Here is a 27,847-nt window from a genome sequence, read left to right as displayed (position 1 = left end):
GTATCTGTATTCTTTGAAATGTCACAATTGTATGCATCCTTAGGCTGCTGCTGCCACACCAACCCTTATCTCTGCATTGAAAGAGCCTTTTCCATGCTGCTTTTTCGAGGAAGAGGGAGTATTCTTCCCAGGTGAAAGGCCACAGTTTCTCCATGACTATTATCTCCCCTTCCTTTGTGGTGGTGCTTGTGTCAAGTAAAGAGATTCAGGAAGAGGGATAACATTGTTTTAGAAGGCTGCCACAGCAATTAACAAACCTTTTCGGAAGCCTTACTTCATTTTTACTACAGCAGTATTAAGCAGGCTTGTTGTTGTTGTTTAGTTGTGTCCGACTCTTCATGACCCCATGGACCAGAGCACTCCAGGCACTCCTGTCTTCCACTGCCTCCCACAGTTTGGTCAAACTCATGTTCATAGCATCGAGAACACTGTCCAACCATCTCGTCCTCTGTTGTCCCCTTCTCCTTGTGCCTTCATGGATCACTGTCTTGTCTTCGTGAAGGGGGCTTGAATAACTCAGAGAAGCTATGAGCGATGCCGTGCAGGGCCACCCAAGACGGACAGGTCATAGTGGAGAGTTTTGACTAAACGTGATCCACCTGGAGCAGGAACCGGCAAGCCACTCCAGCCAAGAAAACTCAATGGGGGAAAAAACAACAGGCATATTAAACAGGCTACTACAGTTAAAAGTATAATGAACTAGGTTGAGGAACTGAAGCTGAGGGAGATAGCTGCTGCCCTTGGATTCTCAGAGAATGCTTTCAAATAGGTGTGGATGCGTTAAAAGTTATCGTGAGGGAATGTTGCAGCTCAGGGTGGATAGGGGAGTCTGTTTGTCCAAAAGCATCCTGTTCCAAAGTCTCCTTGCTCTCTTTCTGAACCCAGGAAGATCTTAACGTTGAAGGGTCTTTTCATCAAGTGAAACCCTCTGTGCATTCTGAGGTGCTACAGTTCTGCAAGAGGACTGTATCAATTGATTTCTGTGTCTAGACCAGCTTTGCAGCAGAGAAACCCGAGACCTTATGTGTCCACAACTTTCTATCCACAGGATCACACTGGCACCAATCTATTGCTTGTCAGTATGAATGACATCAAATTAGAACAGCCGTAAAGCCCAACTGGGAGAAAGTGAAGGGGGAAGTTTCTGAAAACCAGATGGATACAAAATTAAAAGCGAGTCCTTTCCCCTCTCCTTTCATTCTCAAGTAATTCCCAAGTTGGATGTGTTTAATTAGGGGGGGGGGAATCCTCGCTGTGGCTGGCATTCTTATTTAGATTTATTTATTTCCAGGTGAAATAAAATCTGTTTGAGGTTTTAATGTAATAAAAATACTTTCCATTTACTTGCTCACTGAATATTGGCATATATATATTGCCTCAGTAATATGTGTAACAGGCATGTATGACACAGCTGGCAGGGGCTGATGGGAGTTGTAGTTCAAGACACCTGGAGGGCGTCCAGTTGGGGAAGGCTGTTCTAACTGCTATGGGAGATTGGTTGTGGATGGAAAAACAGTGACCCCAGTAGCGCATCCACTACTATTTCTGTGTTGTTTTATAAAACACTTTGGACAAGCTTATACTCCATAAGTTTATACTTCGTAAGAATCAAGTGGAAAAGCTCTTTTATAGATGGTGCCACCTTAGGCCACAAACAAGGGAGGACTACATGTTTGAAGATTTTTGGGGTGGTGGTTGGCATCTGTCTGTCTCAAAAGACAATGGAGTGAGCCTCAGGGGGTGAAGTCAAACCACTCTCTCTACTGCACCGAAGTTACCTCCCTGGGCATTGTGTATGGAGGTCCTGGTCCACCCAGGCAACAAGACCTCCTTCTGGGCTTTGCTGATGTGGTCCAAGGTAAAGCAGAGCAATATGTTTGGCACCAGCTTGGCTGCAGGAGTTGCTGGAAGGAGGCGTACGAGGCACCATCCAACCATCTTAGAAACTTGGCTTCCGGATTTGTGCATGGTTTAAACCTTGGCCTTTTCTTCCCCCAAAGATGTCCCGCAAGGGTTTAGGGTCAAAGATTTCCTTCTCCTAGATGGGCTACCATCCCAGGTTAATGAACCCCATCAGCCCTTTTACTTCCCAGTACAGCATGTGCAGAAACCGCCTTCTTGACTGCTGGATCCACTATTGGTCTCCTCTGCTCAATCCGCTCAATCTTCACATGCAGGGGAAGTCCCTAACTCACCGAGGGTTTGAGACTCATTGGCTACCTTACCTGGTTTGGCGGCCAGTTGAAGCCATTCCAGGGATGTAGCTGCTGTCGCATGCTGACAGATTGACTTGCACATGTAATTCAGAAGCCCACCAGGCTGCATATTGACCATTAGCTGTCCTGATGATGAAGTCTACGCTTATTTGAGGTCATATCAGTGTTTCATTGTTTTGACTTCACTCCTCAAAAGTTGTACGGCCAGGGTGCCCATTTAAATTCAAGTCTTGGCCTTTTGCTTCTGCCCCCGGTTTTGTAACCTAACCCCATGTCTGTCATTTCCAAAATAGGCAGGGGAAAACCTTGCTGTGGAATCTAGAGGTTCTCTGAAGTGGAGGACCGACAGAGCCATCTCCTTATTGGGGTTGGAGATGGCTGTGGTCCATGCTTCTCTGCATTTATAAAATGTTTACAAAGTGAAGGAATTTGTTATTGATTTCCAAATAGCATTATGAGAAAGAGGAGACACTATGTTCTGGAGGTAACACAGCGTGAACCAAAGCAGTGGGGTTTAATGTTAGCTATCCCCTAAAGCAGAGCTCAGATACATTTCACATTGAAAAATAAACCAGTGAGAGTGGCTGCCCACTGTTTCTTCTTAGCCCTACGCTATCTTCAAGCGAAAAGCAGTGATTGCATTGCTTTAAGATATTTGCATTTAAGCAGCTTGGTTAAGACATTTGCAGGGCTATGTTGTAGGGATAGGGGAGAAATTTACTTGGTTTGAGTTTTATTTGATCCACACACACCCCAAAAAAGGTATGCAAACTAAAACTCAGCTAACCTTTGAAATTTGCGTTTCTCTGAATTTTGCAATGCAGTTGTCCAGCTAGAAAAGTGTACAGACACATGCATATTAGAGGGGAACATGGATAAAAATGCATATACTAATGGGGAAATGTGCAGTTTTTCACTAGTAGTACATGAACATCAGTGAGATTGAATGCAAAAATGTGTATTTTAGGAGAAATGCATGCTTCTTACCATATGGGGTAAAAAGTTAAATAATGGATCCCCAAATGTATGTTTTGGGTTTAAAAGTGGCCCCTGCATCTGAAAATGTTGAAGACCACTGTTGTAGTCCACAGCCAACAAGAAATTAGCATCATAATCTCCAGTTAAAATGTAGTCCTCCGAGAGTTCACGAGCAACATCCATGATTATGATTGAGTTGTTGTTGTTTTGTTGTACAGTAGTACCTTGGGTTACGAACTCGATCCGTTCCGGGTCGCAGTTCGTAACCCGAAACGGTCGCAAACCGAGCGCCGCTTCTGCGCATGCGCGGGACGCGCGTGCGCCGAAAACACTTCCGGGTTTGCGGAGTTCGTAACCTGAACTGTTCGCAACCCGAGCGGTTCATAAACCGAGGTACGACTGTATTTGACTTTCTAATCACTCACAACTTACACCCTTGATGTGGATTGCACTGTAAGTTACGGTGTCCACCATTAATTCTGGTATGTGCTAATATCCCCAGTCGGTAATGCACAGCTATGAAGGCATATTGATATAAAATGTTCAGAATCCCTGAACAGGATTCTGTGTGATAGAAGAGGTTGTGCCGCCGATTCAGTGAAAGTTAATTGTATCTCATTGAAATCAACGGGAGACTGTTAATCATAATGGGAGTGCAAGTTCAGTTTTAATTTTATTTATTTATCATTTGCATTTATAATTTGCCTCAGAAAACAAATTATGTAGACATCATGGGGAGACCCTTAAAAAAATAAGCTTACAAATGCATTAAGTAAAAAGGAACATACAAACACCAGTATAATAATTTTCAAAAAAAAAATTAAGAGCTAAAATCACTATCAAATACAGGGGCTAAAAACTGCTAACCTTACCACAGAGTCTTAAAAACAAGATATTTAAAAATTAGGGAGTTTTAGAATTCCATGGGTGTTTAAGTTGGTATCAGGATTGGAGTGAAGGCACCCTAAAACCTCCTAGCTACCGTGTTTCTCCTAAAATAAGACGGTCCTCAAAAATAAGCCATGTCAGGCTTTTCGTTAGTAGAATAAATATAATACATCCCCCGAAAATAAGCCGGGGGTGGGAGCCGCTTGGCTGCAGGTGAAGCCCGGGATCTGCGTGGGCGACTGGGGACGAGCGCCCTGAGTGCTGCGGCGGTAGCGAAGAGGCGCCCGATCAGCTGAGAAACGGGCTGATCGGGCGCCTCTTTGCCACCGCCGCAGCGTTCAGGGCGTTCACCCCCAGTCGCCCACGCAGATCCCGGGCTTCACCTGCAGCCGCAGCTGCCTCTCACCAGGCTCTTCGCGCTGCGCTGTGCTCCCCGAAGCGGCTCCCGTGCAGCCGCCTCTTGCCGCGGGGACCGTGCAGCCGCTTGGACTTGGATCGGATTTCACAGCGTGAGTAGGCACCGGGCGGGGCGTGAGTGTAGCTTTCGCGCATTTTCCAGCCCAAGTGCCGGCGGAGAACATTAGCTGCGAATGGACAATCGCTGCCTGCCTCCTGGCGCCCTATCAGTCAGCCCCGTGTGCTGCGCGCGAGAGCTGAGGGCTGTTGCCTGCCGGCGGCACGAGACCTTAGGGGAAAAGAACAGACAGCTCGGCTCGCTGTACACAAAGCGAGGGCGGCGGGTGGGAAGGGGAGAGATGTGTGGGGAGAACCCTTTCGCTGTTTGGAGCAAGAGGGGATGTATGGAGGTGTACTGCGGAAGAGGCAGCTGCTGTCGCCGCCTTTCCATACTCCTTTCTGTGCAAAGGGAGAGCGGGTTTCTTACAGCCGCCGCGTTTCTTTGGGCATTGCTTACGAGCGCCGAGAAAGAGCCCTGTGTCATCCTCAGCAGAGCAGAACAGACAGTGCTGGCTAAGAGAAAAATGACTCGCGGTGCCCTTGTTGCGCCCAAAGTTATTGCTCTTGTGACTCTCTCCCCCCTCCGCAAAGACAGCAAAAAAAAAATAAGACATCCCCTGAAAATAAGCCGTGCTGTGTTTTTTGGGAGGAAAAATAAATATAAGACGTGTCTTATTTTAGGAGAAACACGGTATTTTGCTTTCCCTGGTCCCTGGGAATCTAGACTCAAATTATCTAGACTCAAATTAGTACAGCAGAGATGAATAAGTTTAAAGTTTGATAAAATCTACTGAGGACACACACACACACACACACACACACACACACACACACTGCCTTGCACAACCAGACAGAGGTGGCAGATAAAAGGTTTCTCATACTGTACTTCAAAAGACAGTCTTCTATTAGTAAAGGTGACCTCTCAACCTGAGATCTCGCATGCTTCAGAAGATACCCCCAAATATCACAGTCCAAGCCCAAGACAATCACTCCAAACTTATCTTTCCATTCCTTTTTTTATGCAGCTGCTTCATAGTCCAGCTCTGAACTTGTCTCCCCCTGATTGGCTCTCCCCCCTTTCCCCCTTTCCCTTAATGTTGGGGTTGATGGGCACCCCCAAACATTTGTCATTTGCACACCGCAGATGTCATCCACATGTTCTGCCCATGAGTCAAAAGTTCCAAACAGTCCCTAGATGTGTATTTTGATTCTTTCCATTTCTGTCTTTCTTTGTGTCATGTTGTAAATGCCCAAATGAACTCTAAATCTCAATTCCCTTGTTTGGCTTGTTCCACACGAGAAAATATTGCCCTTTTTCTTTTACCCTTCAACAGTGCAGATGGACTCCCATTTGGATGTTCTTTCCCTATTCTGACTCCATCCTAACTGCAGGCTTACCTTAGTTGGTCTCTAAGGTGCTACTGGACAATTTTTTAATTTTAAATTTATTATGCAGGCTTACCTGTTATGGAACACCTAGCTTCTTCCCATGAACTAACCTCCCTCCCTCCCTCCCCATTTTCTATCTTTATCAGCCTAAGCTTGTGATGCCATGCAGCTGGTACAAATTTGTTGGTATTGATTTCTCCTACATAAGCCTTGTGGCTCAGGTGAATTCTTTACGGAATATGTGAACCTTGCTGGATCCAACCAGCGGGCAACCTTTTTCCAGTCAAGGGCCACGTTCTGTAAGGTTCAATCTGCCAGGGGCCTCATGCAGATTTTGGGTGGCGCTGAAGCTAAGCATTGCTTTCTGCCACCACCCATCGCCATCTCTGCCCAGCAGGCTTGTGAGAGAAGAACAGAGATCTTGTCTGGGGTCAGTGCGGAAGGCTTTTGAAATTAGGCCAAGGACTGCATAGAAAAACAGGCTAAGATGTTGTTGTTTTTCCTGTGGGAGATAAAGGTGGGGTCTAGTTAAACAGCTGCTGGCACAGTTGTGGCCCAGAGGGACTATGAGTTGTTGACTAAGGGAATTTACAAACAGCGGAGAGTGTAGGATGGTAAGTAGAGGAGACAGAACTCATTTTTAAGTCAGCAGCACGATATGCCTGTTTGTACACTGAAGCCTTTGCTCCTTTTGGGGTTGCCTTTATTTCAGGGTATGGAATGAAAGTAGCTTATCAAACTTGCTAGACAGGAATTGGCATTGGCTGTGCAGGTGCGTTGAGCAGGTGGGCACACCTTTGCATGTCCCAAATTGCAGCTGCTTTTCTCCCCTGGACATTTCCTGCTCTTCAGGGTGTATGCTCCTGTCCCAGATCGAATATGTGGGAAGCCGCCATATTAACATACCCGTCAAAGTGCTGTGTTCTAGACAGTCATGCCCCCGTCAAAGGAAATGGGCACCTTGTGTTCTAGAATTCTTATTCAGGCTTCTCGAGCCTGTGAACCACCCAAACAGAATGCGGACTGATATCCAGACCCACATGGAAGTGCTCCTGACCATTTGACGCACAGGACACTTCACAGCATGCACATCCTATCCCCAGAGCTCTCCTTTGACTCAGATTTGGAGAAGGTGAGAAACAACAAGCATCTCTTTGAAGCACTGGGGAGACACCTGATGTTTCTTTTCTTCGTGTCTTAGCCAAGGGCAGTGAAGCAACATGGCTGAGGAGGGACCGCTGCTACTGTGGTTCCCCTTTAGTGGAGCCACCTTCCATTGCAGTTTCTCAACATACACCTGAGTGGTGCTATATCAACTCTGGAACCCTGTGGGCAGTTATAGTGGTGACCACCCTGCCTGCACCCTCGCAACTCCTCTTTGGTAAACTCACCCACTCGCTTTCCCCTCTGGTGGAAATACATGGGAGGGGTGGGAGAGACTGCCTGGCCGCAGGGCAGGCACCTGCTCAAGCTGAAGGTCCACTCAACCATCAGAGGTTTCTATGCCAGTGGCCTCCTCAAAGCTGCAGCCTGTCCAGGCCGCAGCACAAGACCCAATGCTTCTCCCAAGCCCTCTATCAGTATCACAGATGTACTTAATACCTTTGCACTGGGATTTGGAGAAGATTTGGAGAAGAAGATTCCACCTAAACATTAGGAAGAACTTTCTGACAGTAAGAGCTGTTCGGCAGTGGAATTTGCTACCAAGGAGTCTCCTTCTTTGGAGGTCTTTAAGCAGAGTTGGAGTCTCCTTCTTTGGAGGTCTTTAAGCAGAGGCTTGACAGCCATATGTCAAGAATGCTTTGATGGTGTTTCCTGCTTGGCAGGGGGTTGGACTGGATGGCCCTTGTGGTCTCTTCCAACTCTATGATTCTATGATCTACAAGGGCAGGAGTCTCTCTGTGCAAAGGAGAGAAGTGTCTGCCCCAAGCACTTTGCACATGATGGGGAACACAGAGGAGGAGAAGTAATTGGTGGCAGTCACATAACAGGTAACTAGTAGGCAAGCTTTTTATAGCTGTTGCTAGCCATGCTGGGCTCTCTAGGAAGGAGGGCAGGATACTAGAATAAAATGGCAGCAATACTTGTAAATCTCTGTCAAAAGCCATCTACAAGGGGGTCCAGTCCTTGTTGCTTGCCTGGGGTAGTGGCATGTGGGCCGTGGTTTACTGTTGTGGTTAGGCACTGTCCCACTCTCAAATCCCTTTCCTTCTACTTCTTGGCTTTTCTTTCTGCTTGGCTGTAAGGCTCACTGCCGGCTGCTTGAAGTTGTGAACTCTCTGTCATTCCAGCATCAGCAGCATAGGATGTCAAAAGCATGGGATTATGACTTCAGCACAGGATAAAGAAGGAAGTGGGCTGGGAGGGATGGAATAAGCCTCTTAGCCCAGCACAAATAGCTGAAATAACCCAAAAGGGAACAATATAGCAGATAACTGGTCATGTAAATTGCTTTCGGGAGGAGTGCGTCCTTTTATAAACTTTACTCCGGGTTTGACAATATTACAAAAGACCTAGGAAATATACCCCTGTTACAAGGAATGATTCTCTGTTGGCACAGAGGAGATGGATTAGATAGCAGAGTCTCTGGCTTCCTCTTGGAGCTGCAAGATTGCTGATTCAATGAAATTGCCTTTCAGTACTATCTCCGTTTGCAGCCTCTTTGGCTTCAGCATTTCAGGCATGAATTGATTCAGTGTTTCGCCATTCCAGAAATTAGAGAGCCATGGTAGTATTCTCACCAAGGACCTTATCTAGCATATTTGCCAGGACTGTGTCTACATTTGTACCCAAACACACTCAAGTTCTGCAACATGATAGCCAGAATTCTGCACTGCGGTATGTCCAGGTTCTGGGATTGGAATAAATTATGCAAATGACTGTCTGCTGGAATCTGATCTGTTTGTGCTGGGCATAGGCAAAGCACAGGTAGACCTGCCGATTGAAGCTATCCCAGTCCCACTAAGTCTATCAGTTTTAGTAAACAAGGCCAGATATGTGACATAAAGGTTAGAAAGATATGCTTGCCATCCACTTTCTGGCTATCAGTTCTACTGGCCCAAGTCCAGAGTAGCTATAGCTCAGTGACAGATCAATTCCTAGTATCTGTAGCTAAAGCAGGGGTAGGCAAGGAGGTGCCCTCTAGCCATTTTTGGACTCCCAACTCACATCAATGCCAGCCAACATGGTCAGTGGCAACGGGTGATGGGAGATGGAGTCCAATATCATCTAGAGAGGATGACCTTGACTACCTGGAGCTACAGGACCATGCAGCAGGTGATGGGGAAGACTTCCATCCAAAACAGAGGAGACAATAACCTGACTTGGTCCTCAGGCAGCTGCAGAGAGCCTGCTAGTGTTTGCTCAGGATTGGGTCCACACACACACACAGCGCTCAGTCTTTATCTTTGAATTTCCCACAAAGCTTCGAAGCAATATACACATACAACACATTTAGAGCAATCAACCCCTCATGTTACTAGAGCATGGATGACTGTGCCCAGGCTGTCTCTGTCCAGGAAAGACTGCAGTCAGCTTGCCAGCCTAAGCAGGTGAAAGGCACTTCTTGCCCCAGGGGTTAACTAACCCTACAATAAGACAGCTGAATCCTGTGCCCCCAAGCTACAAACGTCTTCCTTTGCGGCAGGAGTTGTTAGCCTTTGGCCTTTCAAATGTTATTGGGCTGCAGCTCCCATCATCCTCGACCATTTGCCCAGAAGAGTTGGTGTCCCACAGTCCTGCTTTAAGAGAGCAGTGCAACCTCATCTATCTAGTACCAGTGGAGCAAAGTCTCTCTGATCAGAAGAACCACAGAGCCCCTGTCTTCGCAGGACTGAGTTTTCTTTATTTTTTACACATCCATCCCTTTGAGATGCTGCCTTGAGTCCCCCAGGCTGATGCTAGAAAGGTAGATTGTAAACGTTTTCAATAAATCAACAAATAAGAAAACACGCCTTCAGATTTTGAGGGCACATGCCGAGCAGCCCCGGTACTCTTTAAAAAACATGTTGCTGTGTTTCACTCTCACCCCGCGAGTCTCCCTGAGCCAGGAAAATCCATTTTCTTGATGACACGCCTCTCAAACCTACAAGAGGATTTTCTGCCTCCAGCGACCCCAAGCAAGGTGTTGAGTGAATGCTGTCAACACTCGGTATAACCTCTATGATTTCTGAGAGACGGGGACCTCTTGGCAGGAAGGGGAGGGGGGAACAGGAGGGTGGATTTATGCATTGTTTGGTGTTGTAGTCAAGAAAGACTCTTTGTTTGAATGTAGGTTTAAGTTCTCTGCTGGCAAACTGCAGTAAAGGAAATGGGGAGCAAAGAATAAAATGCACGGCGATGGAAGCGTGTGGATTCAGATTTGAAATGCATGGTTGTACAAATAATGGTAGTAACCACAGCAACAGAGAGGTTGCACCTGCTCTGATTTGACAATGTAATTCAGGTGACAGGGCTTCTCCCCCTGCAAACTCAGGTTGTTGAACAACGCCGGGCTCAAATCGCAAACGGGAAAGTGTGATGCCTTGTTATTGTGGTGGACATTGATGGACAGGAGCAGCTCTGGGTATCTCCTGTTTGTGCATTTCTTCCTGAGAGATGTCAAAGGAGCCTGGAAGGGAGAAATGGCTTAATAGCTTGCCTTTTCTTCCATCCTGGAACTCGAGGCAACATAGAGGTCCCCCGTCCAAGTACTGACCTGAACCAGACCTGCTTAGCTTCAGCGGGGTGGTAAGTGTAGGTGCCTTCAAGACTGCACCATGGAATCTGTCATCCTCGGACACATCTTTGGCCAGGTTTTACTCACCTGGTGCCCTCCAGAGGTTTTGCACTACCGTTCCCATCAGCCGCAGCCTGCCAGCACAGCTGATGAGAGTAGTGGTCCTAAACATCTGGAGGACACTGGGTTGGTGACCGCTGGCCTATTAATTTTGTGGCCATCCAGCAACCTTCTGGGAAATTAAATCTGTTTACTTTGGGTTGATTCCAAAGTAGACCTGTGCACGTCCACCTGCTGCTGATTGTTGTTATGTCAGTAGCATCACAGGAAACCCAGTGCCAATCCATTTCACAAGAACAGCAGCGTCCAAACAGCACGGAAGGTTGCGCAGGATCTGAGCGCAGGAGCTAATTCATCACGAGGCATCCCTGTATTGGAAACACAGATGCAAGCACGCCCTGGGTATTTTTAAAGATCTTTCACAGTAAGAGCAGCAGAAGAGACAATATAAGCAAAGATATAGCAAGCAAATGGGCATTGCATATAAAATGGTTTGGTCTGTCTAAACACTAGACTTCATGACTCCAAGGCAGGCTGTTCAAAAAAAGCACAAAAAAAAGCATCGGCAAACAATGATAACTGATGTTTACTTTATTCTGGTTAAAAGCATGGACTTCTAAGTGTGCTGCATCTCTCTCTGTGTGTGTGCTTGCGTGCACGTGTGTGTGTTGTAAAAGGTCTATAAGAGAACGCAAATAGCCTATGATAAATGATACCTAGAATGAAAAAGTACTCTCTATGCAAGAGTGCAGGTGTGCCAGGATAAAGTTACGCAGCTATGAAAAAGGGAACACTTAAAAGACTCAAATAAGGAACATGTCGGAAAGAGATTTAGAGGTCCTCTGTGTACCTCTGTGTACCTGGGTGTAACTAGGTACCTGGGTGAAGGGGGTCACCTGCTTGAAATTGGGTGCAGATGAACTGAGTGGCTGCCTCCAGCTAGATAAATGAATAACTAAAAGGCTGCTGGGAGCCATAAGTGACCTTGAAGTCTGCTGTCCATGCTCACAGCAGCATTTAGTGTAAGCATGAGAAACCTGTCGCCCATCAGATGTTGTTGGTGTTGGACAGGCATCCCCAAACTTTGTCCCTCCAGATGTTTTGGAGTACAATTCCCATCTTCCCTGACCACTGGTCCTGTTAGCTAGGGATCATGGGAGTTGTAGGCAAAAAGATCTGGAGGGCTGCAGTTTGGGGGTGCCTGGTGTTGGACATTATTGCAGTCAAACCAACAATTCATGTTTTGCCAGATCGGCACATGAAGGGGCTGAGGCTTACAGAGTTCTCCTGTAAAATTTGCTAGAGAGAACTCTGTGAGATCACTTCCTTTGCCTTGGCAGGAAGCTGTAACCTTCCTTCCTTCCTTCCTTCCTTCCTTGGTAGCCTCGTCTTTCTTCATTATGCTTCCAAGCTGGTCACATTTACATAGCTTTTTGAACTTAGATTTTGTATTTTCACAACTTAGATAGTTGTTATAAACCTGCCTCCATGTTTGCTGCTGTAACTGCTGCTTCATGACTTAGATTATGCAAGTAAACATTGCTTTCATTTCTTCCCAAAACAATATGTGTGTGGTGGTTGTTTTTAAAGGGGAGAAAAGGGGCAATAACGGGAAAACCCAGTCCACATTAAAGCATCCTGGATTATTGTTTCTAGAAGGTTAAATCAACCTTTGCTTCCAAGTTTAAGCAATAATAACTAAACCTCTCCTAGAGTCTAGAATCCATTTCTTGGGTTCCAGCTCCCACTAGCATGACTAGTGGTCAGATATTATGAGAGCTCTAGGGTAGATGCACACCATACATTTAAAGCACACCGAGCACACATTTAAAACACATGACTTTCTCCCAAAGAATCCTGAGAACTGTAGTTTGTTAAAGGTGCTGTGAATTGTAGCTCTGTGGGAAGAAAACTACTGTTCCCAGGATTCTAAGATAAGATAATCTTTATTGTCATTGTCCCCTTTTGGGAACAACGAAATTACTCGGTTACCACATCCACTCAGATAAAGCATTCCACATAATCCAAAATTACTACAAAATCCTAATTAAAACAGTGCAATATGATACAATATAACAAAATAAGATGACTTCAAAGTCCAGACTTTCCATTTAAGGCCAAAATCGCTGTAGAGATGAAACTGTTCTTGAGATGGCTCGTTCTTGCCTGCATTGTTCTATATCTCCGTCCCGATGGCAGGAGCTCGAAGAAACGTTGACCAGGGTGCGTTGGATCTCTTGATATGTCTTGTGCTTTTCTATGGCACCTGGTGGTATAGATTTGTTCTAAGGTGGAGAGTGAGCATCCAATAATGCTCTCTGCTGTTTTAATAAATCTGCACAGCCCTGCTCTATACTGAGAAGAATAGCTTCCATACCACACACATAATTCTTTGAGGGAAGTGATGTGCTTTCAATGTGCATTGGATGTGCTTTCAATGTTATGGTGCGAAACTGCCCCTAGGGAAAGACCTGGATGGCTGCAGCCACTGATTACTTCCTTATCCTCCAGCTTTGTTATGAGACAAAGATCTCTGAGAAAAAAGTAGGGTAACACCAATTTCCCTACCAAAACTGACAGGACTGTCACTGTAACCCTGTTCTCACCCAAAAAATAAAAGCTTGAGCGGACCAGGTAATTGCTAGCAGTGGATATACCATAGTACTGTGATTGAGGCTTTTTGGAATATGAATGCATGTACCACAAAAGGGTCCTCTCTCGAAAGTTGTGGACATTTGGCTTTTTTTTTAAGCTTTACCTGTTGGTGAGCTTTAAATGTAGAAAGTTTGGGGGTTCCTGGCGTTTCTTCAGAGATGGTTGAAATTCAAGTATAACTGCCTTCTCTTCCTCCTCTGTAAGAAAGAGGCGGCTTCATTTGCTTCTTCCCTCTCCCTCTCCTTGCCATAAAGCTGTGGTTCCTCCTCTGTTCCTTCTCCTTACAGAATGTGCTTGGTATGGCAGAACCTGGAAATGTGGGAACCTGAATTCCTGGGGTGGAAGGGAGCCAGTCCCTTGTGTTGTGTTCCACATTATGCATGTATTAGGTGGCTGCTCACTCTTGTACCCGTAATGCCATCCCTGCTGTGAAGCCATTCTACACCGAACATGAAATTTACAGGGATTGAAAAGGTCACTTTACTATTGTGAAATTGGCTTTTTCCGTGCCCCCCCCTTTTGGATTATGCTTTGGCCCATTCACTGAATTCGAGCAGCTGTCTGTTCAGTTCTGAGGCCGACGGAGGTTATTTCGGCCGGACAATGGGATATGCACCATTGATGCCAAAATGCATTCATGCTAATCATGGTGATTACGGTGAGTGCCTGATGGATTAATAATGACAGGATACTTCAGATCAAGTGGTAGCGGTGTAATTAAGGTCGTGCTGGCTTGCAAGAGTTCTTAGGCACGGATTTTCGTAATTAAACTGAAAGAGACCAAGAAATGCCAGGAACAGCAGTCTTCTGCTCTACCGGCATGGAATGCCACATGGAATTTGGTATTCAGACACCTAAGGATCTCTGCTTTCGTAGACTTCATAGGATGTCATATGGAGGAGGGAGAAAGGTTGTTTTCTGCTGCTCCAGAGAAGCGGACACGGAGCAATGGATTCAAACTACAAGAAAGAAGATTCCACCTAAACATTTGGAAGAACTTCCTGACAGTAAGAGCTGTTCGGCAGTGGAATTTGCTACCAAGGAGTGTGGTGGAGTCTCCTTCTTTGGAGGTCTTTAAGCAGAGGCTTGACAGCCATATGTCAAGAATGCTTTGGTGGTGTTTCCTGCTTGGCAGGGGGTTGGACTGGATGGCCCTTGTGGTCTCTTCCAACTCTATGATTCTATGACTTCATGGTTCAGGGAAAAGCTGCAAAATATATTGTCCATACCTTGGTCACCCCCAAACTGGACAGTTGTCGTGCACTCAACATGGGGATGCTTTTGAAGACTGTTCAGAAACTCTAGCTCAGGCATCCCCAAACCTCGGCCCTCCAGATGTTTTGGACTACAATTCCCATCTTTCCCGACCACTGGCCCTGTTAGCTAGGGATCGTGGGAGTTGTAGGCCGAAACATCTGGAGGGCCGCAGTTTGGGGATGCCTGCTCTAGCTCAAGCTCCCCCAAACTGGTGCCCTCCAGATGTTGAGGACCATGGTGGTGCTGGCTAGGGATGGTGAGAGTTGTAGTCAAAAACATCTGGAGGGCACCACGTTGGGGAAGGCTTCTGTAGCCGGTTCAGAATGTTGCGAGCCAATGACTAACTGTGACTAACCACAAGGACTATATTATTTAATATTATTTCTTTATTATATTTGTTAGTCGCTTTACCTTGTCCAAGGCAACTCAAAGCAATTTACAGCCATATTACACCTATTCTAGGAGAACTGCCCTGGGCCACCCCTGGCAATTCCAGGTGCTGATATTTAAAGTCCCAGGTATGCTTTGATGTCCCAGTCAAGCTCTCAGGGAATTCCCCTCCGGGTGGAGACCTTCTTATGCACCACAGTTGCTTACTTCTACATGAACCAAGGCAAAAGAAAGGACTCTTTCAGGCAATCTCTCAATTAGCAGACACACAACAGTGGCCAGCAACAAATTAGGCACAGCTGACATAAACAAGATAATTGTGGTATACTTTTAAACCCATATTTTTCTGCCAATGGAACATAGGAAAGTGCCTTGGCCCATCAAGCTCTCTATCATTGACACTGACTGGTGGCAGTTCTTTGGGGTTTTAGATGGGAATTTTTCTACAGCCCTCAATAGGGCTCTCAATAGATAAATAAATGCTCTCAATAGATATCCTTTTAGCATAATCCAGTGTGTGCCTACTCAGAATAAAGTCAGATTGTATTCGGTGGAACTATCAGCCAGGGAAAGGTGTATAGCAGGGGTTCCCAAAATGGCTGGTGGACCACCAGTAGTCCATGAGCTTCATTCAGGTGGATTTTTGGTAGAAGACAGGAGATGGCATGGCATATTCATAGTTGTTTTTAATTGTATTTTTAATGCTACTTTAATTTCTTATATTGTATTTTATTGTCTTACAGTATGAATTCTGCAGGATACAGTATTGCTATGAGTTTGTGGGCACCTTGACTCCCCCAAGTTCCTGGGTGCCAGATCCTCCCCTAAGTTCCCGGAGTTTAATCAGTGTTTGGAGTCTTAAAACGGGCTGCCATATGCTTAGCAAGGTGTTAGAATACAGGCCAAACCAGTTTCTGGTTCAGAAAATCACCAGGGAGAAGAGCCATTATGGAGAACAAAAGGCAAGGTGATGAGCCATTAAGAAGGCAAAGTCTATGCAAGTCGCCCATCCCCTCAGCTCTGGGTTAGTTGGCAGGACAAATGCCAGAGCTGGAAGGAGAGTAATTGTTTAGGGTTGCACAGGGATGTGAGCTGAGAAAGAAAAAGTGGCAGTCTGCAAAATGCAGCAAATTGGAGCAGAGAGTCAGGGAGCCATGGCAGATTTCTGTTTGGATCCAAGGCCACAGCCATGGGAGAAGCAAGGCCCTCTTGGAGTGTTAATGCTGTGAGACCCTCCATCAGAAGTTCAGGTTATATATGTGTGCAAATAAACCATATCTTGGAGACTGGAGTGGCTTGCAGCAATATATAGGAAATAAAAGAAGCAATAGAAATGCAATTAAAAGTCATACAACATGTGGCACAGTGCAATACAATTGCTACAATAGGCAGAAAAATCATTAAGTGGTCCATCAAGACCTTCAGAAATTTTCCAGTGGTCTGTGGAATGGGGTGGAGTATAGGATTGCAGCATTTTGCTTTCCTGCAACTTTGTCATCATCTGCCCAGAGTGGCTGGAGCCACCCAGAGTGGCTGGGGAAACCCGGCCAGATGGGCGGGGTATAAATAATAAATTATTATTATTATTATATAGCTTTGTTTTCTGCCGTTTTGGTCTCTCTGGAGAGTCAGGTTTCATCCCTTGCCAATTTTCATCTGAATTTTCTTCTAGCAGTTGGTTGGAAGGCTGAATCAAGAGCCTGAGTTGAGCTGCTACCCTCTTTTTCTCCAGCCAATGGCGAGTGGAAGTTTAAGGTGGCATTTCTGCCAGCTAGTTGAGAAGGAAGTTAGGGCCACCTAGGACAGCTTGGACAAGGGGGCGGAACAAAGCTGATGGTCTCCCTTCCCCAATCTCTAGTTAGACCCATGGCCAATTAGATCACTCCTATGGAAGGAAGTAATGAAACTTCAGCTAGGGACACAGTTGAGGAATGTGTGGCTGCTGGTGGTGGAATTCCCCAGATCCAGTGACTTCAATGTTAGGGGGAAATGTCTTCCCAGCTATAGTCTGCTGTAGGGAGTTTTTGATGCTATAATAGGGGAGATGGGCTCTGCTTCTCAAGATGTGTGAAAAGAACAAGGGGACACTCTGGAGGTCCCTCCCACCTGGACTCTCTTGATCTAAGACATTTACATTGAAAATCCAATAGATCCGAAATAACTCATTCCAGATAACTGCATGTGCAGTCATGTCGTGAGATATAAATATAACAAAAACAGAATGCGCCTTGCCCGCCTTGCCCCTGCTCTTTTCTTTTAAATCACCTAATTTTGGAGGCACTTCTATTAACTCTGCAAATTAAGAATGAGCACAGTGCGAAAGGAGGAATGTTATTGCAGCGGTCAAAGGCGTTCTCTCGCCATATGTCAGGGTCCCCCTTAAAGTAGGTCATTCAATTCCCAAAATGAATTAAGCTTGGGCAGGTTTTCCCTTCTCCTGCGTGAGCAAATGAGTGTGGGCGAGGTGTGTACAGTATATATTCTGTGTGCTGCGATAAAATCTGGGCTTGCCGCATGGAGGGTGGGCTCAGGAAGCCTGTCGCAAGCTTGTTGTTGGACTACAACTCCCATCATCCCTAGTAATCAGGATCAGTGGTCAAAGGTGATGGCAATTTTAGTCCAGCAACACCTGGAGGCCCAGGTCTAAGAAACACTGTGTCTGCCACTTGAGCTATGGCCATTTCCCAAACAAAATGACTGACACCCCTTCCTTTCCTTTCAGGTGTTGAACCTGTTCCTTGCCTTGCTGCTGAGCTCCTTCAGTGCCGATAACCTTTCCGCTCCGGATGAAGACGGGGAGATGAACAACCTGCAGCTCGCCCTTGCACGCATCAACAGGGGGCTCAGTTACGCCAAGCGTGCCATGTGGGATTTCTGTTGCAGTGTCCTCAGGCAGCCGAAGGCGACGGCTGAAAAAAAAGCCATGATGAAGCTTGCGGCTCAGAACCCAGCCGTCGTCCACAACTGCGTCAACAACCACACTGGCATGGAGTTTGGCAAGGAAGAGGACCACCACAAGGAGAACCACACCACCGGCGGCGAGGTTGAGGGAAACCGGGAGAAGCAGCAGGTGGACCACAACGATGACTTCATGACCAACCCGAACTTGTCCATCTGTGTCCCCATTGCTCCAGGAGAGTCTGACATCGAGGATGATGAGCAGAGCACATTTACGGAAACGGACCAGGTAAGCTGCTCATCCTTCAATAATTCTTTGATGTGGTGAACAACTTTTGGGAGCCTGGAGGCAATGCAGTAGACATTGCTATTGTCGCACATGCTATGTGGCTTCCCACGCTGTGGGGTGGAGGTTTTCTCTTGTCTTCTTTGCCCTGTTGCTAGCAGTGGTGCAGCACCGGGGGGAGAGGCTGCAATTTGATCCTGAATCTATGGTAGCCTCACAAGCCCAGGCCTACGTCACAAGTGGCACCCTAACTGCAGGTTGGACATCCAGGGGTACAACCATAGCATCACCCTTGGCTTGGCTGGGTATTATAGTATATTTGAAGATACATTATAGCTGAATATAATTTTTAAGACCAACTCCTCTTTGTATATTACTGGGCTTGCACCTCCTGGTAACAACAGGGATGTTTGTCTCTATTGAAATGGGAGCCAAATAATGTGTTGGAACTTTTTGGTATGCAGAGAGTTCAGTGTATGGCTTGTGAATTTGGCTAAAGAGTAGACGTTGCATGTTTCAATTGCATGCACAGAGAGATGCTTGTAGAATAAGAAAATAAAGTGGTCCCTCGACTTACGAATGACTACTTACGAAATATTCTACTTACGAAGGGAAAAAATGGCCGCATGCTAACGAATTTTTTCGACATCCGAAGGGAGCAGGGAGCGTAGCGGCGGCGAGGGCAATGATCCGGCAGGAGGCCGGCAGGGCAGCGGCGTTGAAGAGGGCCGGATGAAAGGCTCCCTCGAAGAAGCAGGAAGCGCAGCAGTGGGGGGCGAAAAGTGGAGCGCTGAGATGCGACTGCCGATCAGCTGTTCCGCGGCTTTAAAGCGGTCTCCCTCAGCGAAGCTGGCAGAGCGGTGGCGGCAAGGGCAATGATCCAGGCAGCGAGAGGATCGTTGCCGTTGCCGCCACCACTCTGCCGGCTTCGCCGAGGGAGACCGCTTTAAAGCCGCAGAACAGCTGATCAGCGGTTGCATCTCAGCACTCTGCTTTTCGTCCCCCACCGTACCTGCCGTGCCACCGCGCTTCCTGCTTCTTCAAGGGAACCTTTCATCCGGCCCTCTTTACTGCCACTGCGCTGCCGGCCTCCTGCCGGATCATTGCCCTCGCCGCCGCTGCGCTCCCTGCTCCGTGGTGCGAGACTGCTGCACCCGTTTTTCCCGCGGCTTTGGGGCTTTTTTCTAGGCTCTGGAACGAATTAATCCGTTTCCAATGCATTCCTATGAGAAACCGTGATTTGACTTACAATTTTTTCTACATACGAATGTGCGTTCGGAACGGATTAAATTCGTAAGTCGAGGTACCACTGTAATGATGTTTATTATAGGAAATACGTAACTCGGATTTTAAGCTAGCTAGCTAATTTGGAGAAGGGAAAGGCAGCTATGCGTCTTCTTTTGTTTCTAGAGGATAGAGCCAAGGTCCCAGAGAGAGGTGGGGGGAGGAGGGGGGGGAGGAGGTTGCATACTGGATGAAACCTAAGATGTATCAGTCTAACTGTAAAGACATAGGGAGGTCAGCAAAGAGACCGAAGGTCTAGGAATCAGGAGATCCCTTGCTTTATTTGTTTTAATTCCATGCAAACTCCTCTCAGCAAGCTTCCAACAATTTCTGTGGCCTACAAGGACCTATCACTATACTCCTGGCTTAATTTTAGCTGTCATTCCCTCTCCCTAGGGAATCGTGGGAACTGTAGTTCTGTGGGGGATCTAGGGATCCCAAGCAGAAAATTCTCAGTATCCGCATGAAACTACCATACCTAGGATTCTTTAGATAAAGCCACAACAGTAAAAAGCACACAAAATTGGTGCAGCTTTGTAGAATAGATGCATTCTAAACAACATTTCTGCCTGCGTTGTGGTTGCCTTCAAACCTTGGCAAAGTACTAGAGATGGGCTTTATTCAGGCTTTGGAGTTTAGAGCAGGGAGAATGTCCTAGCATGACTCAGTTTCTTATACCCTGTGAATGCTTTTATGTTTGAAAGTGATTACTATAAAAATGGCTGTTGATAATGCAAGTTATAAAATAGAAGAGAGCCTCTTTGTAAGAAGGTTGTAAAGTTTCTTGGTTCGATCAGCCTCGCCGAGGCCTCAGTATTGTGTATCTCTTTCTGATGAATCCCAGAGACGGAAATGTTACTTCGGGATGATATGTAGGGAAAAGGGAGCAGCATGTTTCTTAGGAAGACAAGGCAGTAAATGAGTTCCTTATCTTGTCTCCATTTTTGACATCTTTATGTCCTTTTGATGTCTTTGGGGCAGTTGGATAGGGTCCTTATCTGGTGCATTGAAGTGGGTGTTTTCATGGCATTCCCATTTTTCATACAGAGATTGTGTGTGTGTGTGTGTGTGTGTGAGAGAGAGAGAGAGAGAGAGAGAGAGAGAGAGAGACAGAGAGAGAGAGAGAGACTGAATGAATGAATGAATGAATGAATGAATGTGTGTGAAACATTGCCAGTTGTGAGCGTGTAAAAGATTGAGGAGAGGACACCGGAAGACTCCCTCTCAGGCCTTAGGGTCATGGTTGTGGGAAATTTTGAATTGATCAATGACTGAAAGGGCTAGCAGCATTTGGTCTGCTCACAAACTCCTGTCGGAGCCAAAACTCTCTGGTTAAGACCTCTGTTTCCTCCAGCAACAGAAGCTTTTATGGAGTCCTCTGCGTATTATGCCCTCTTCACACCTTTGCTTCTGTTAGGAAGCGGCTGGCTGTGCCGCATAATAAAGGGAAGCAAAACTTCTGTTCCATTTCCCCCACACTTCCCCATTTCCCACCAAATTTCCTTCCTCTTCTCCAGCTTTCTAGGCCAGCCGACCTACTGATTGGCAGCTGCCATTCCACTGCTTGCTTTTTGATATCACCAGGCATTTCCTTTTGATTTCCTCCGGAGATCAGCTGCCGCCAACCTGCAGCCCTATGCATAGGGGAAAGCAGATGAGGGGTACAACAGAATGATGAGACGGGAAAGGGGCTCTCACTGAGAAGCCTGTGGGGTCTGGGATCAACGTGCAGCTCATCAGCTGGCTAGCCCAATGATTTTCAATGCTGCTTCCCCCCCTTTTTTTAACCTTCGGGGAATCCTTCCTATTTGGGGGTCATCTCCATCAGGACCTCTGTGCACTGCAGGGAAGAGAACGCCTTAGGATCCTTGCATGGTTTTCACATAGCAGTGGCCCAACAGATCTAACTAGGTGCCCCATATGAACTATTGCAGGTACGTCCAACAGGTAGATCTGTGGTAGATCACTGGTAGATCAGTGCCCCCCCAAAAGAAGCTGAACAACTTTGGCTCCCCTAAAAAAAGCTCAACATTTTGGCCCTTCACCCCCTAAAACGGGCCTTCCCTTCTCCCTAAAAGAAGCTGAACAAGTTTGACCTGAACCCCCCATAACAGGGCTTTCCTTCCTAAAAAAAGGCTCAAAAACTTTGACCTGAACGCCCAAGAAACGGGCTTCCCTCTTCCCTAAAAAAAGTTCAACAACTTTGACCTGAACCCCCCAAAAGGGCGTAGATCACTGCTAGTCTTTAACTCTGTGAGTAGACTGCAGTCTCTTAGGAGTTGGCCACCCCTGAACCTAGACATTAGGCAGGTACCCTTGTTTTAGACACCAGCTGAAAACTTTTAAAAATAAATTTCAGTAAGCCTATTCCAGCATATAATTTAGTTACTATTTTCTGTCTGTCTGTCTGTGGATTGTTTTGAGGGTTTGGGCTGCATTGTATCTTTAATGTTGTCCTGTGCATCGGTTAGAAATCTCTGTAATTAAGCAGTTAATGAATCTTTCCAGAAAAATGAACGATAAACTGTGAGTGCCAAACAAACACCAGAAAGTCACAAATGATGCTTGGCTTCTATGCCATTTATGATCCTTTCCACCACGAAGCCTCCGCTGAACCTGTCCATCTGGGTCCCATTGCAGGGAACCTCTTGATGAATCCAAGGGAGTACAGTTTGAAGACTGCTCTCCTAAATTCTACAGTAATGGATTACCATAAATTATTCAGCTCTGGGCTTGATTTCTTACAGCTTGCAACCGACACAGATCCAAAGGCCCTTGATCAAATCCTTTATCTGGGTTCAAATTGGAGTCCATTTCCTCCTCCACCCAGCCTTTGTGAAGAACATTCCAAAAGCTGTGCATATCTAATTGTTATTCCTCTTGAAGGACTTATTCCAGCTGGAGGAATAATTAATCAACTGTGCATAATTTAGACCTAGACTGACAAAGATAGGCAGGACAATACTGATTTTCTCAGTGCTGCATCAGTGGGGTTTTTGTTCGTGTTATTTCTCCATCCCTTAAGCAAATGCTGCTGCAACCTTACAGGTCCTCATCTGAGTGGTTCCTCACCGTTTTCACGCTGCGCCTCCAAATATTTAGTTAGTGGTGGCTGCTTGATGATGTCGCAGATGCAGTGTGCAATCAGGTTCATTGAAGAATGAGATCAGTTGGGTTGATATCTTTCCTAAGCATGTAGAGGCCACCTGATAGAATAGCCTTGCAAATAAATTTGGAAATGTTTCCAGCCCTGAAAATATTTTACTTGAATACTTGACTACCCACACCTGTATTAACCACTTTTGACCTAGAAGTTGCCGGCTCACGTAAGTGGTTTTTAACAGTATCCGTCCACAGAATGTCCTCCCATGATGACAGCATTGCTGGATCAGTATAAAGGTCCATCTTGTTCACTCTAGGAGCAACTGCAACAGGGTAGGGTGCAAAAAGCTCGATTCATAGAATTGTAGAGCTGGAAGGGTCATCTTTTCTAAGCCCTGCAGTGTAGGAATATTTTGCCCAACATGGGGCTTGAACCCACAATCCTGAGATTAAGTGTCTTATGCTTTACTGACTGAGCTATCTCAGGTCCACAGCATCCATCTCCCCCATCTCCAGGTAGAGCTGGGGGGGGGAACCCTGTCTGAAGCTCAGGAGGACCACTGTCCATCATCTGATAATCCCCTACTGTTAATGATTTCTTCCCTTTCAAACATCCACTACCACCTCCTTCCCTCAGAACAGCTACTGCAGGAGACCCTTTGTCAAGGGAAGCCCAGTGGCTTTGGAAGGGGTGATTGTGTTCTCCTAACAAATTTAACTAATATTCCTGATCAGACAGAATCCACGTGCCTAAGGAGCTGGCTTGCATCTCAACTATTTTCTTTTAAACACTTCTTTTTTAAGTTGGTTCTGGGAGTTGGAGCATGTTGTCTGAGTAAAGAAAGCTCATTCTTTCCGCTCATCAGTTGTCCCAAGCTCATTGATCGTTGACCAATACGCATTTTCTGCACGGCATTAATTAATTCTTCCCAACCTTCAGCAGTGGGTTTTCTCGGTAGTTCTGCGTCTGTCTGATCAAAGAAACGAATCTTACTTCTTGATTGCTCTTGCTTGATTAACTTTGTTTGTTTTTGTATGGCTCTATTAGCAGATTTACTTGTGTTTAGTTCCTGGCAGTGGGAAGAGGCGGGCGCAGAGCCATCTCACAGAACTGCAGGAAGAGAAAGAAGTGTTATCAGAACAGAGAGCAGGAAGTGTTTGTTTGTTGGTTGGTTTGCCAAAAGTATTTACCTTCTGCTCTATTAGTCTGAAGACTTTCAGAGCAGCCTACAATAAGACCTTCTTAGAAGGCATAAAACAAAACAGCCACAGCAGCGCTTTGTCCAATACAGCGGAAACAAACCTGAAAGGTGAAAGAAAAAAGACTGGGCTAGATAAAAAAAAGTCCTTTCAGCTGCCACCACCACAACAAATAGATGCTAGGCAAGTTTCCTTGGGGAGGGCATTTCAGAACAGAAGGAGCCCCGGTGGAAAATGTCATTTCCTCCATCACTGGGTTCCTTACTTCAAAGGCAGGAGAATGCAGAGCAGACCATCTTGTTGTTGTTTAGTTGTTTAGTCGTGTCCGACTCTTTGTGACCCCATGGACCAGAGCACGCCAGGCACTCCTGTCTTCCACTGCCTCTCACAGTTTGGTCCAACTCATGTTGATAGCTTTGAGAACACTGTCCAACCATCTTGTCTTCTGTTGTCCCCTTCTCCTTGTGCCCTCCATCTTTCCCAACATCAGGGTCTTTTCCAGGGAGTCTTCTCTTCTCATGAGGTGGCCAAAGTCTTGGAGCCTCAGCTTCAGGATCTGTCCTTCCAGTGAGCACTCGGGGCTGATTTCCTTCAGAATGGATAGGTTTGATCTTCTTGCAGTCCATGGGACTTTCAAGAGTCTCCTCCAGCACCATAATTCAAAAGCATCAATTCTTCGGTGATCAGCCTTCTTTATGGTCCAGCTCTCACTTCCATACATCACTACAGACCATCTTAGGGTGATCTTAATGTCCAGGCATATTTGCGTGGGAGACTCTGGTTCTGCAGTTACCCAGGTTTTTAGCTGTTCAGCACGTAAAAGGAAAGAACTGTCATTTTGGAGAGTGCTTGGAAACAGGCTGGTATCCAGGGTAACTGTTTCAAACCTGGCATGATGTGCTCCCTTCCACTGGCCCTATTAGAATTGTACTTGCTGTGTATTATTGTAGTAGCTGAAGTTTTGGACTAGTCTTCAAGGGCAGCTCCTCTTGCGATGCATCACAGTAGTCCACGTGTGTTGTTACTGGAGCACAGTGTGAATCCTATCTCTGTCTAGAAGAGGATACAGCTAACTTGCCGGACTTAACTAGTGGGAAATGCTCTAGGCCACGGGAAGCTCCATACACGTCTCCAAATATTGTGATGCAGGTTCACTTATTTTCAAAGAATTCAGCCTGATTGCAACATGCCAGTGGCAGGAGAAGGCCAGAGGCAAAAGTGAGCAGAGCAATAGATGTGACTCTTACCTTTGTACCATAGGGTACATTGCTTCCATGCAAACACCAGAGAATTCTAGACACCCACTTCTCTCCATTCTGCAAGCAAGAGGCAGTGCCACACTTCAAGGTTGAGTTCCAGCTAGAGGAGGGTGTGGAGCAGGGCCCATGAAGTGAGTGGCATGGGAAAGGAAAGTCCTGAGGGCCAGATAGAGAGATTTGGAGGGCCACATGTGTCCCTCCAGGCCCGAGGTTCCCCACCCTCTCCTAGGAGGCTATGTCTCTGCCAGCCTCCAGAGTGACTCCAGGAAAACTAGTTTGGGGGAGCAAATGGCTGCCAAAGGCCACAATTAGGAGAGCTAAGATTTTGGTATACACATTAAAACACAAGTGTGCTGTGACTGAGGTCTGGGTTGAGCGAATGGGGCAGCAGGACCATAGCTGCCAACTCTCCCGTTTTCCCCAGGAAATCCCCATTTTTCCAACTGTTCCTAGCTGAAAAAACGGATTTTTTTGTTTCCCCCCGGTTTATTCTGATGCGGCGGCCATTTTGGAAGTGGGCGGAGCATGCTCAGAAGCGACTTTTGATGCTGCTTTGCCCAGTTCCAAAATGGCGGCAGCGCTACTTCCGGTCTGCTATTTCTGGCCCGGTCCCTTATTTCTCTGACAGCAACTTGGCAGGTATGAGCAGGACAGCTTTGGGGAGGGAATGTCCTCTTGCCCATTGCTACCCCCTGGAGTCCTCCCTGCCCTGCTTCCTTTGCTATGGTTGCCTCCTCCATTTGTTTCTTGGTTTGTTTCCCTGACCTGCCCAGCTGTATCCTGAATAGCCCTCAGCTGCCCCCATCTGACCCACAAAGCACCCCGCCACCCCACCTGGCACCTCAGAGGCTGGGCCTCTGCCCAAGAATACCAGAGGGCAGAAAAAGCAGAGATCGCTTTCAAAGAAAAGGCAAAGACATAAAGACAGCATGGGAATACAATCAAATGTTGATATAAAAAACAACCCTTACAGTCAATCAATCTACCGATAATCTATTCAGCTGATATTTAGCCTTCACAATATGACAACTACACTGGCTCTCTGCATCACTTCCCTCTGTGGGTTGAATTTGATGTCGTTCACCCAAGAAACACGGCAAAGGCAGCAGATGGGTCTGTGTTCCTTAATGAATATCCGTGTCTGACATCCATCACAGGGGGGAACCCACCATTCTGCCCCCATATTTTTCCTTGGGGGGGGGATTCCTGTAATGAAGTAGATTTGTCTCGGGTGTCGCTGCTGGTATAAATCAGGGCAAGCAAAGGGAACTCGGATACATGTGACGGCAAGTCCGGAGCAAGAGAACTATTCCCTCCACACGCACAGGAACCCATCTCATAACAGGGCCGCTTGCCAATGCGATTAACCCATTGGGCTGGGAGATAACTCGGAATGTTGACATACATATTTCTGCATTTCCCCAAAGTGCAGTTAACGTAATGGATCCGATACCAAAGTCCACTGAAGAGCCGAGCAGTCAGTGAAAAGCGTGGGGCCTTGCATGGTTCAGCTTTGTGTAGGATCACTTGAGGCGACTGATTGAAGCAGTTATTGTATTCGTTTCTTACTATGTTATGCATGATTGTGTTTTCATTATTTAAAGTGCCCTGTGATCCTCAGATGAAGGACGGCATAGAGTTGTTGTTGTTGTTGTTGTTGTTGTTGTTGTTAGTTCTCTCACTACCCTGCCACCCAAAGACTCGGGTGGAAGATTGTTGTGTTTCGGAGACTTTTGCCTTGGGGTCTCTTAGTCCAGTGTTTCTCAACCACTGGCTGGTGTGCCGCGACGTGCGGCGACGAGAAGGGCGATTTTGCAGCTGCAAACTCCACCTCCCTGGGCGTCCTATTTCTTCGCCCCTTCTAGTTTCCACAGACCAATCAGCTTTCATTATTTCCATTTCCCCCATGCCTCACGTGACAGGATCATCCCAGAATCCTTTAGCCAAGATGGCAGCCCCCAGCAGCTAATAGTGCCGCACGTGTGTCTCTTTTTTGGAAAATCGAGCGGACTTCAAGTAGCTACTTTTAAAATATTCAATCTCCATCATTCAAAAGGTAGTTTGTTGCTAATTCATGGATGCATGAAGACCAAATCGTCCTCTCACAAGTCCGAGAACACACACAGGGTAAGATACGGGACGGCGGGGTCGGGTGGGGTGGATCAGAAACCCGGATCTTTTAAGAACTCGGCAGCGCTGACCCGCCGGAAAGCAATATTTGGCAAGTGTTTCTTACAGTTATAATTATAATATAGGGCGGCACAGAGTTAATTTTTTTAACTTTTTAAATGGTGGTGTGCCTCGTGATTTTTTTCACGGAACAAGTGTGCCGTGGCCCAAAAAAGGTTGAGAAACACTGTCTTAGTCGGTGGGTCTCTGTGTGGGTAGCACAACATGGCTGTCAAAAGTGCTATGGATCTCAACCTGCAAACCGAAACTGCTTGTTTTGTTACCCAGGGAGAAAAACCAATCCTGGAACATGCAATCTAACACAAAATTGTATTATAACTTCCTTCCCTACACATAATGCAAGGGAAGACAATGCTTCGTACCCTCAGTATGAATTGCCTTTTGTGTTGATGCCAGATATAACTCATCAGATTTGATTAAGTGAGGAGCCGCAAAGCCAATTCAAAGTGAGGACAGTGTTCCATTCTCTGAATCTGAATTGGCTTCACAAAGTTGCCACATTGCCAGATCTGATTAGCTATATGCCATCACATTTATTATTGCCAGTAGTACATGTGAAAAAGATCTTGGGATCTTAAGTAAGTCACAAGCTACTTAAGTGTGATGCAGCAGCAAACAAAAA

General features: G+C 46.3%; 1 protein-coding gene across 1 annotated transcript in view; it reads left to right on the top strand.

Moving 5' to 3' along the window:
• The window catches only part of LOC118091630 (sodium channel protein type 5 subunit alpha-like), a 298,412-nt gene that overhangs the window by 191,792 nt on the left and 78,773 nt on the right, over positions 1 to 27,847 (top strand). Inside the window, exon 17 of the mRNA XM_060280924.1 lies at positions 17,729 to 18,193. Coding sequence (XP_060136907.1) covers positions 17,729 to 18,193 — 465 coding nt within the window. The remainder of the gene's footprint in view (positions 1 to 17,728; positions 18,194 to 27,847) is intronic.

The sequence above is a fragment of the Zootoca vivipara genome, chromosome 12 (genome assembly GCF_963506605.1).
Source record: "Zootoca vivipara chromosome 12, rZooViv1.1, whole genome shotgun sequence".
Taxonomy (NCBI): domain Eukaryota; kingdom Metazoa; phylum Chordata; class Lepidosauria; order Squamata; family Lacertidae; genus Zootoca; species Zootoca vivipara.
The sequence above is the reverse complement of the archived record's forward strand: the minus strand, read 5'-3'. Positions and strand labels throughout refer to the sequence as shown.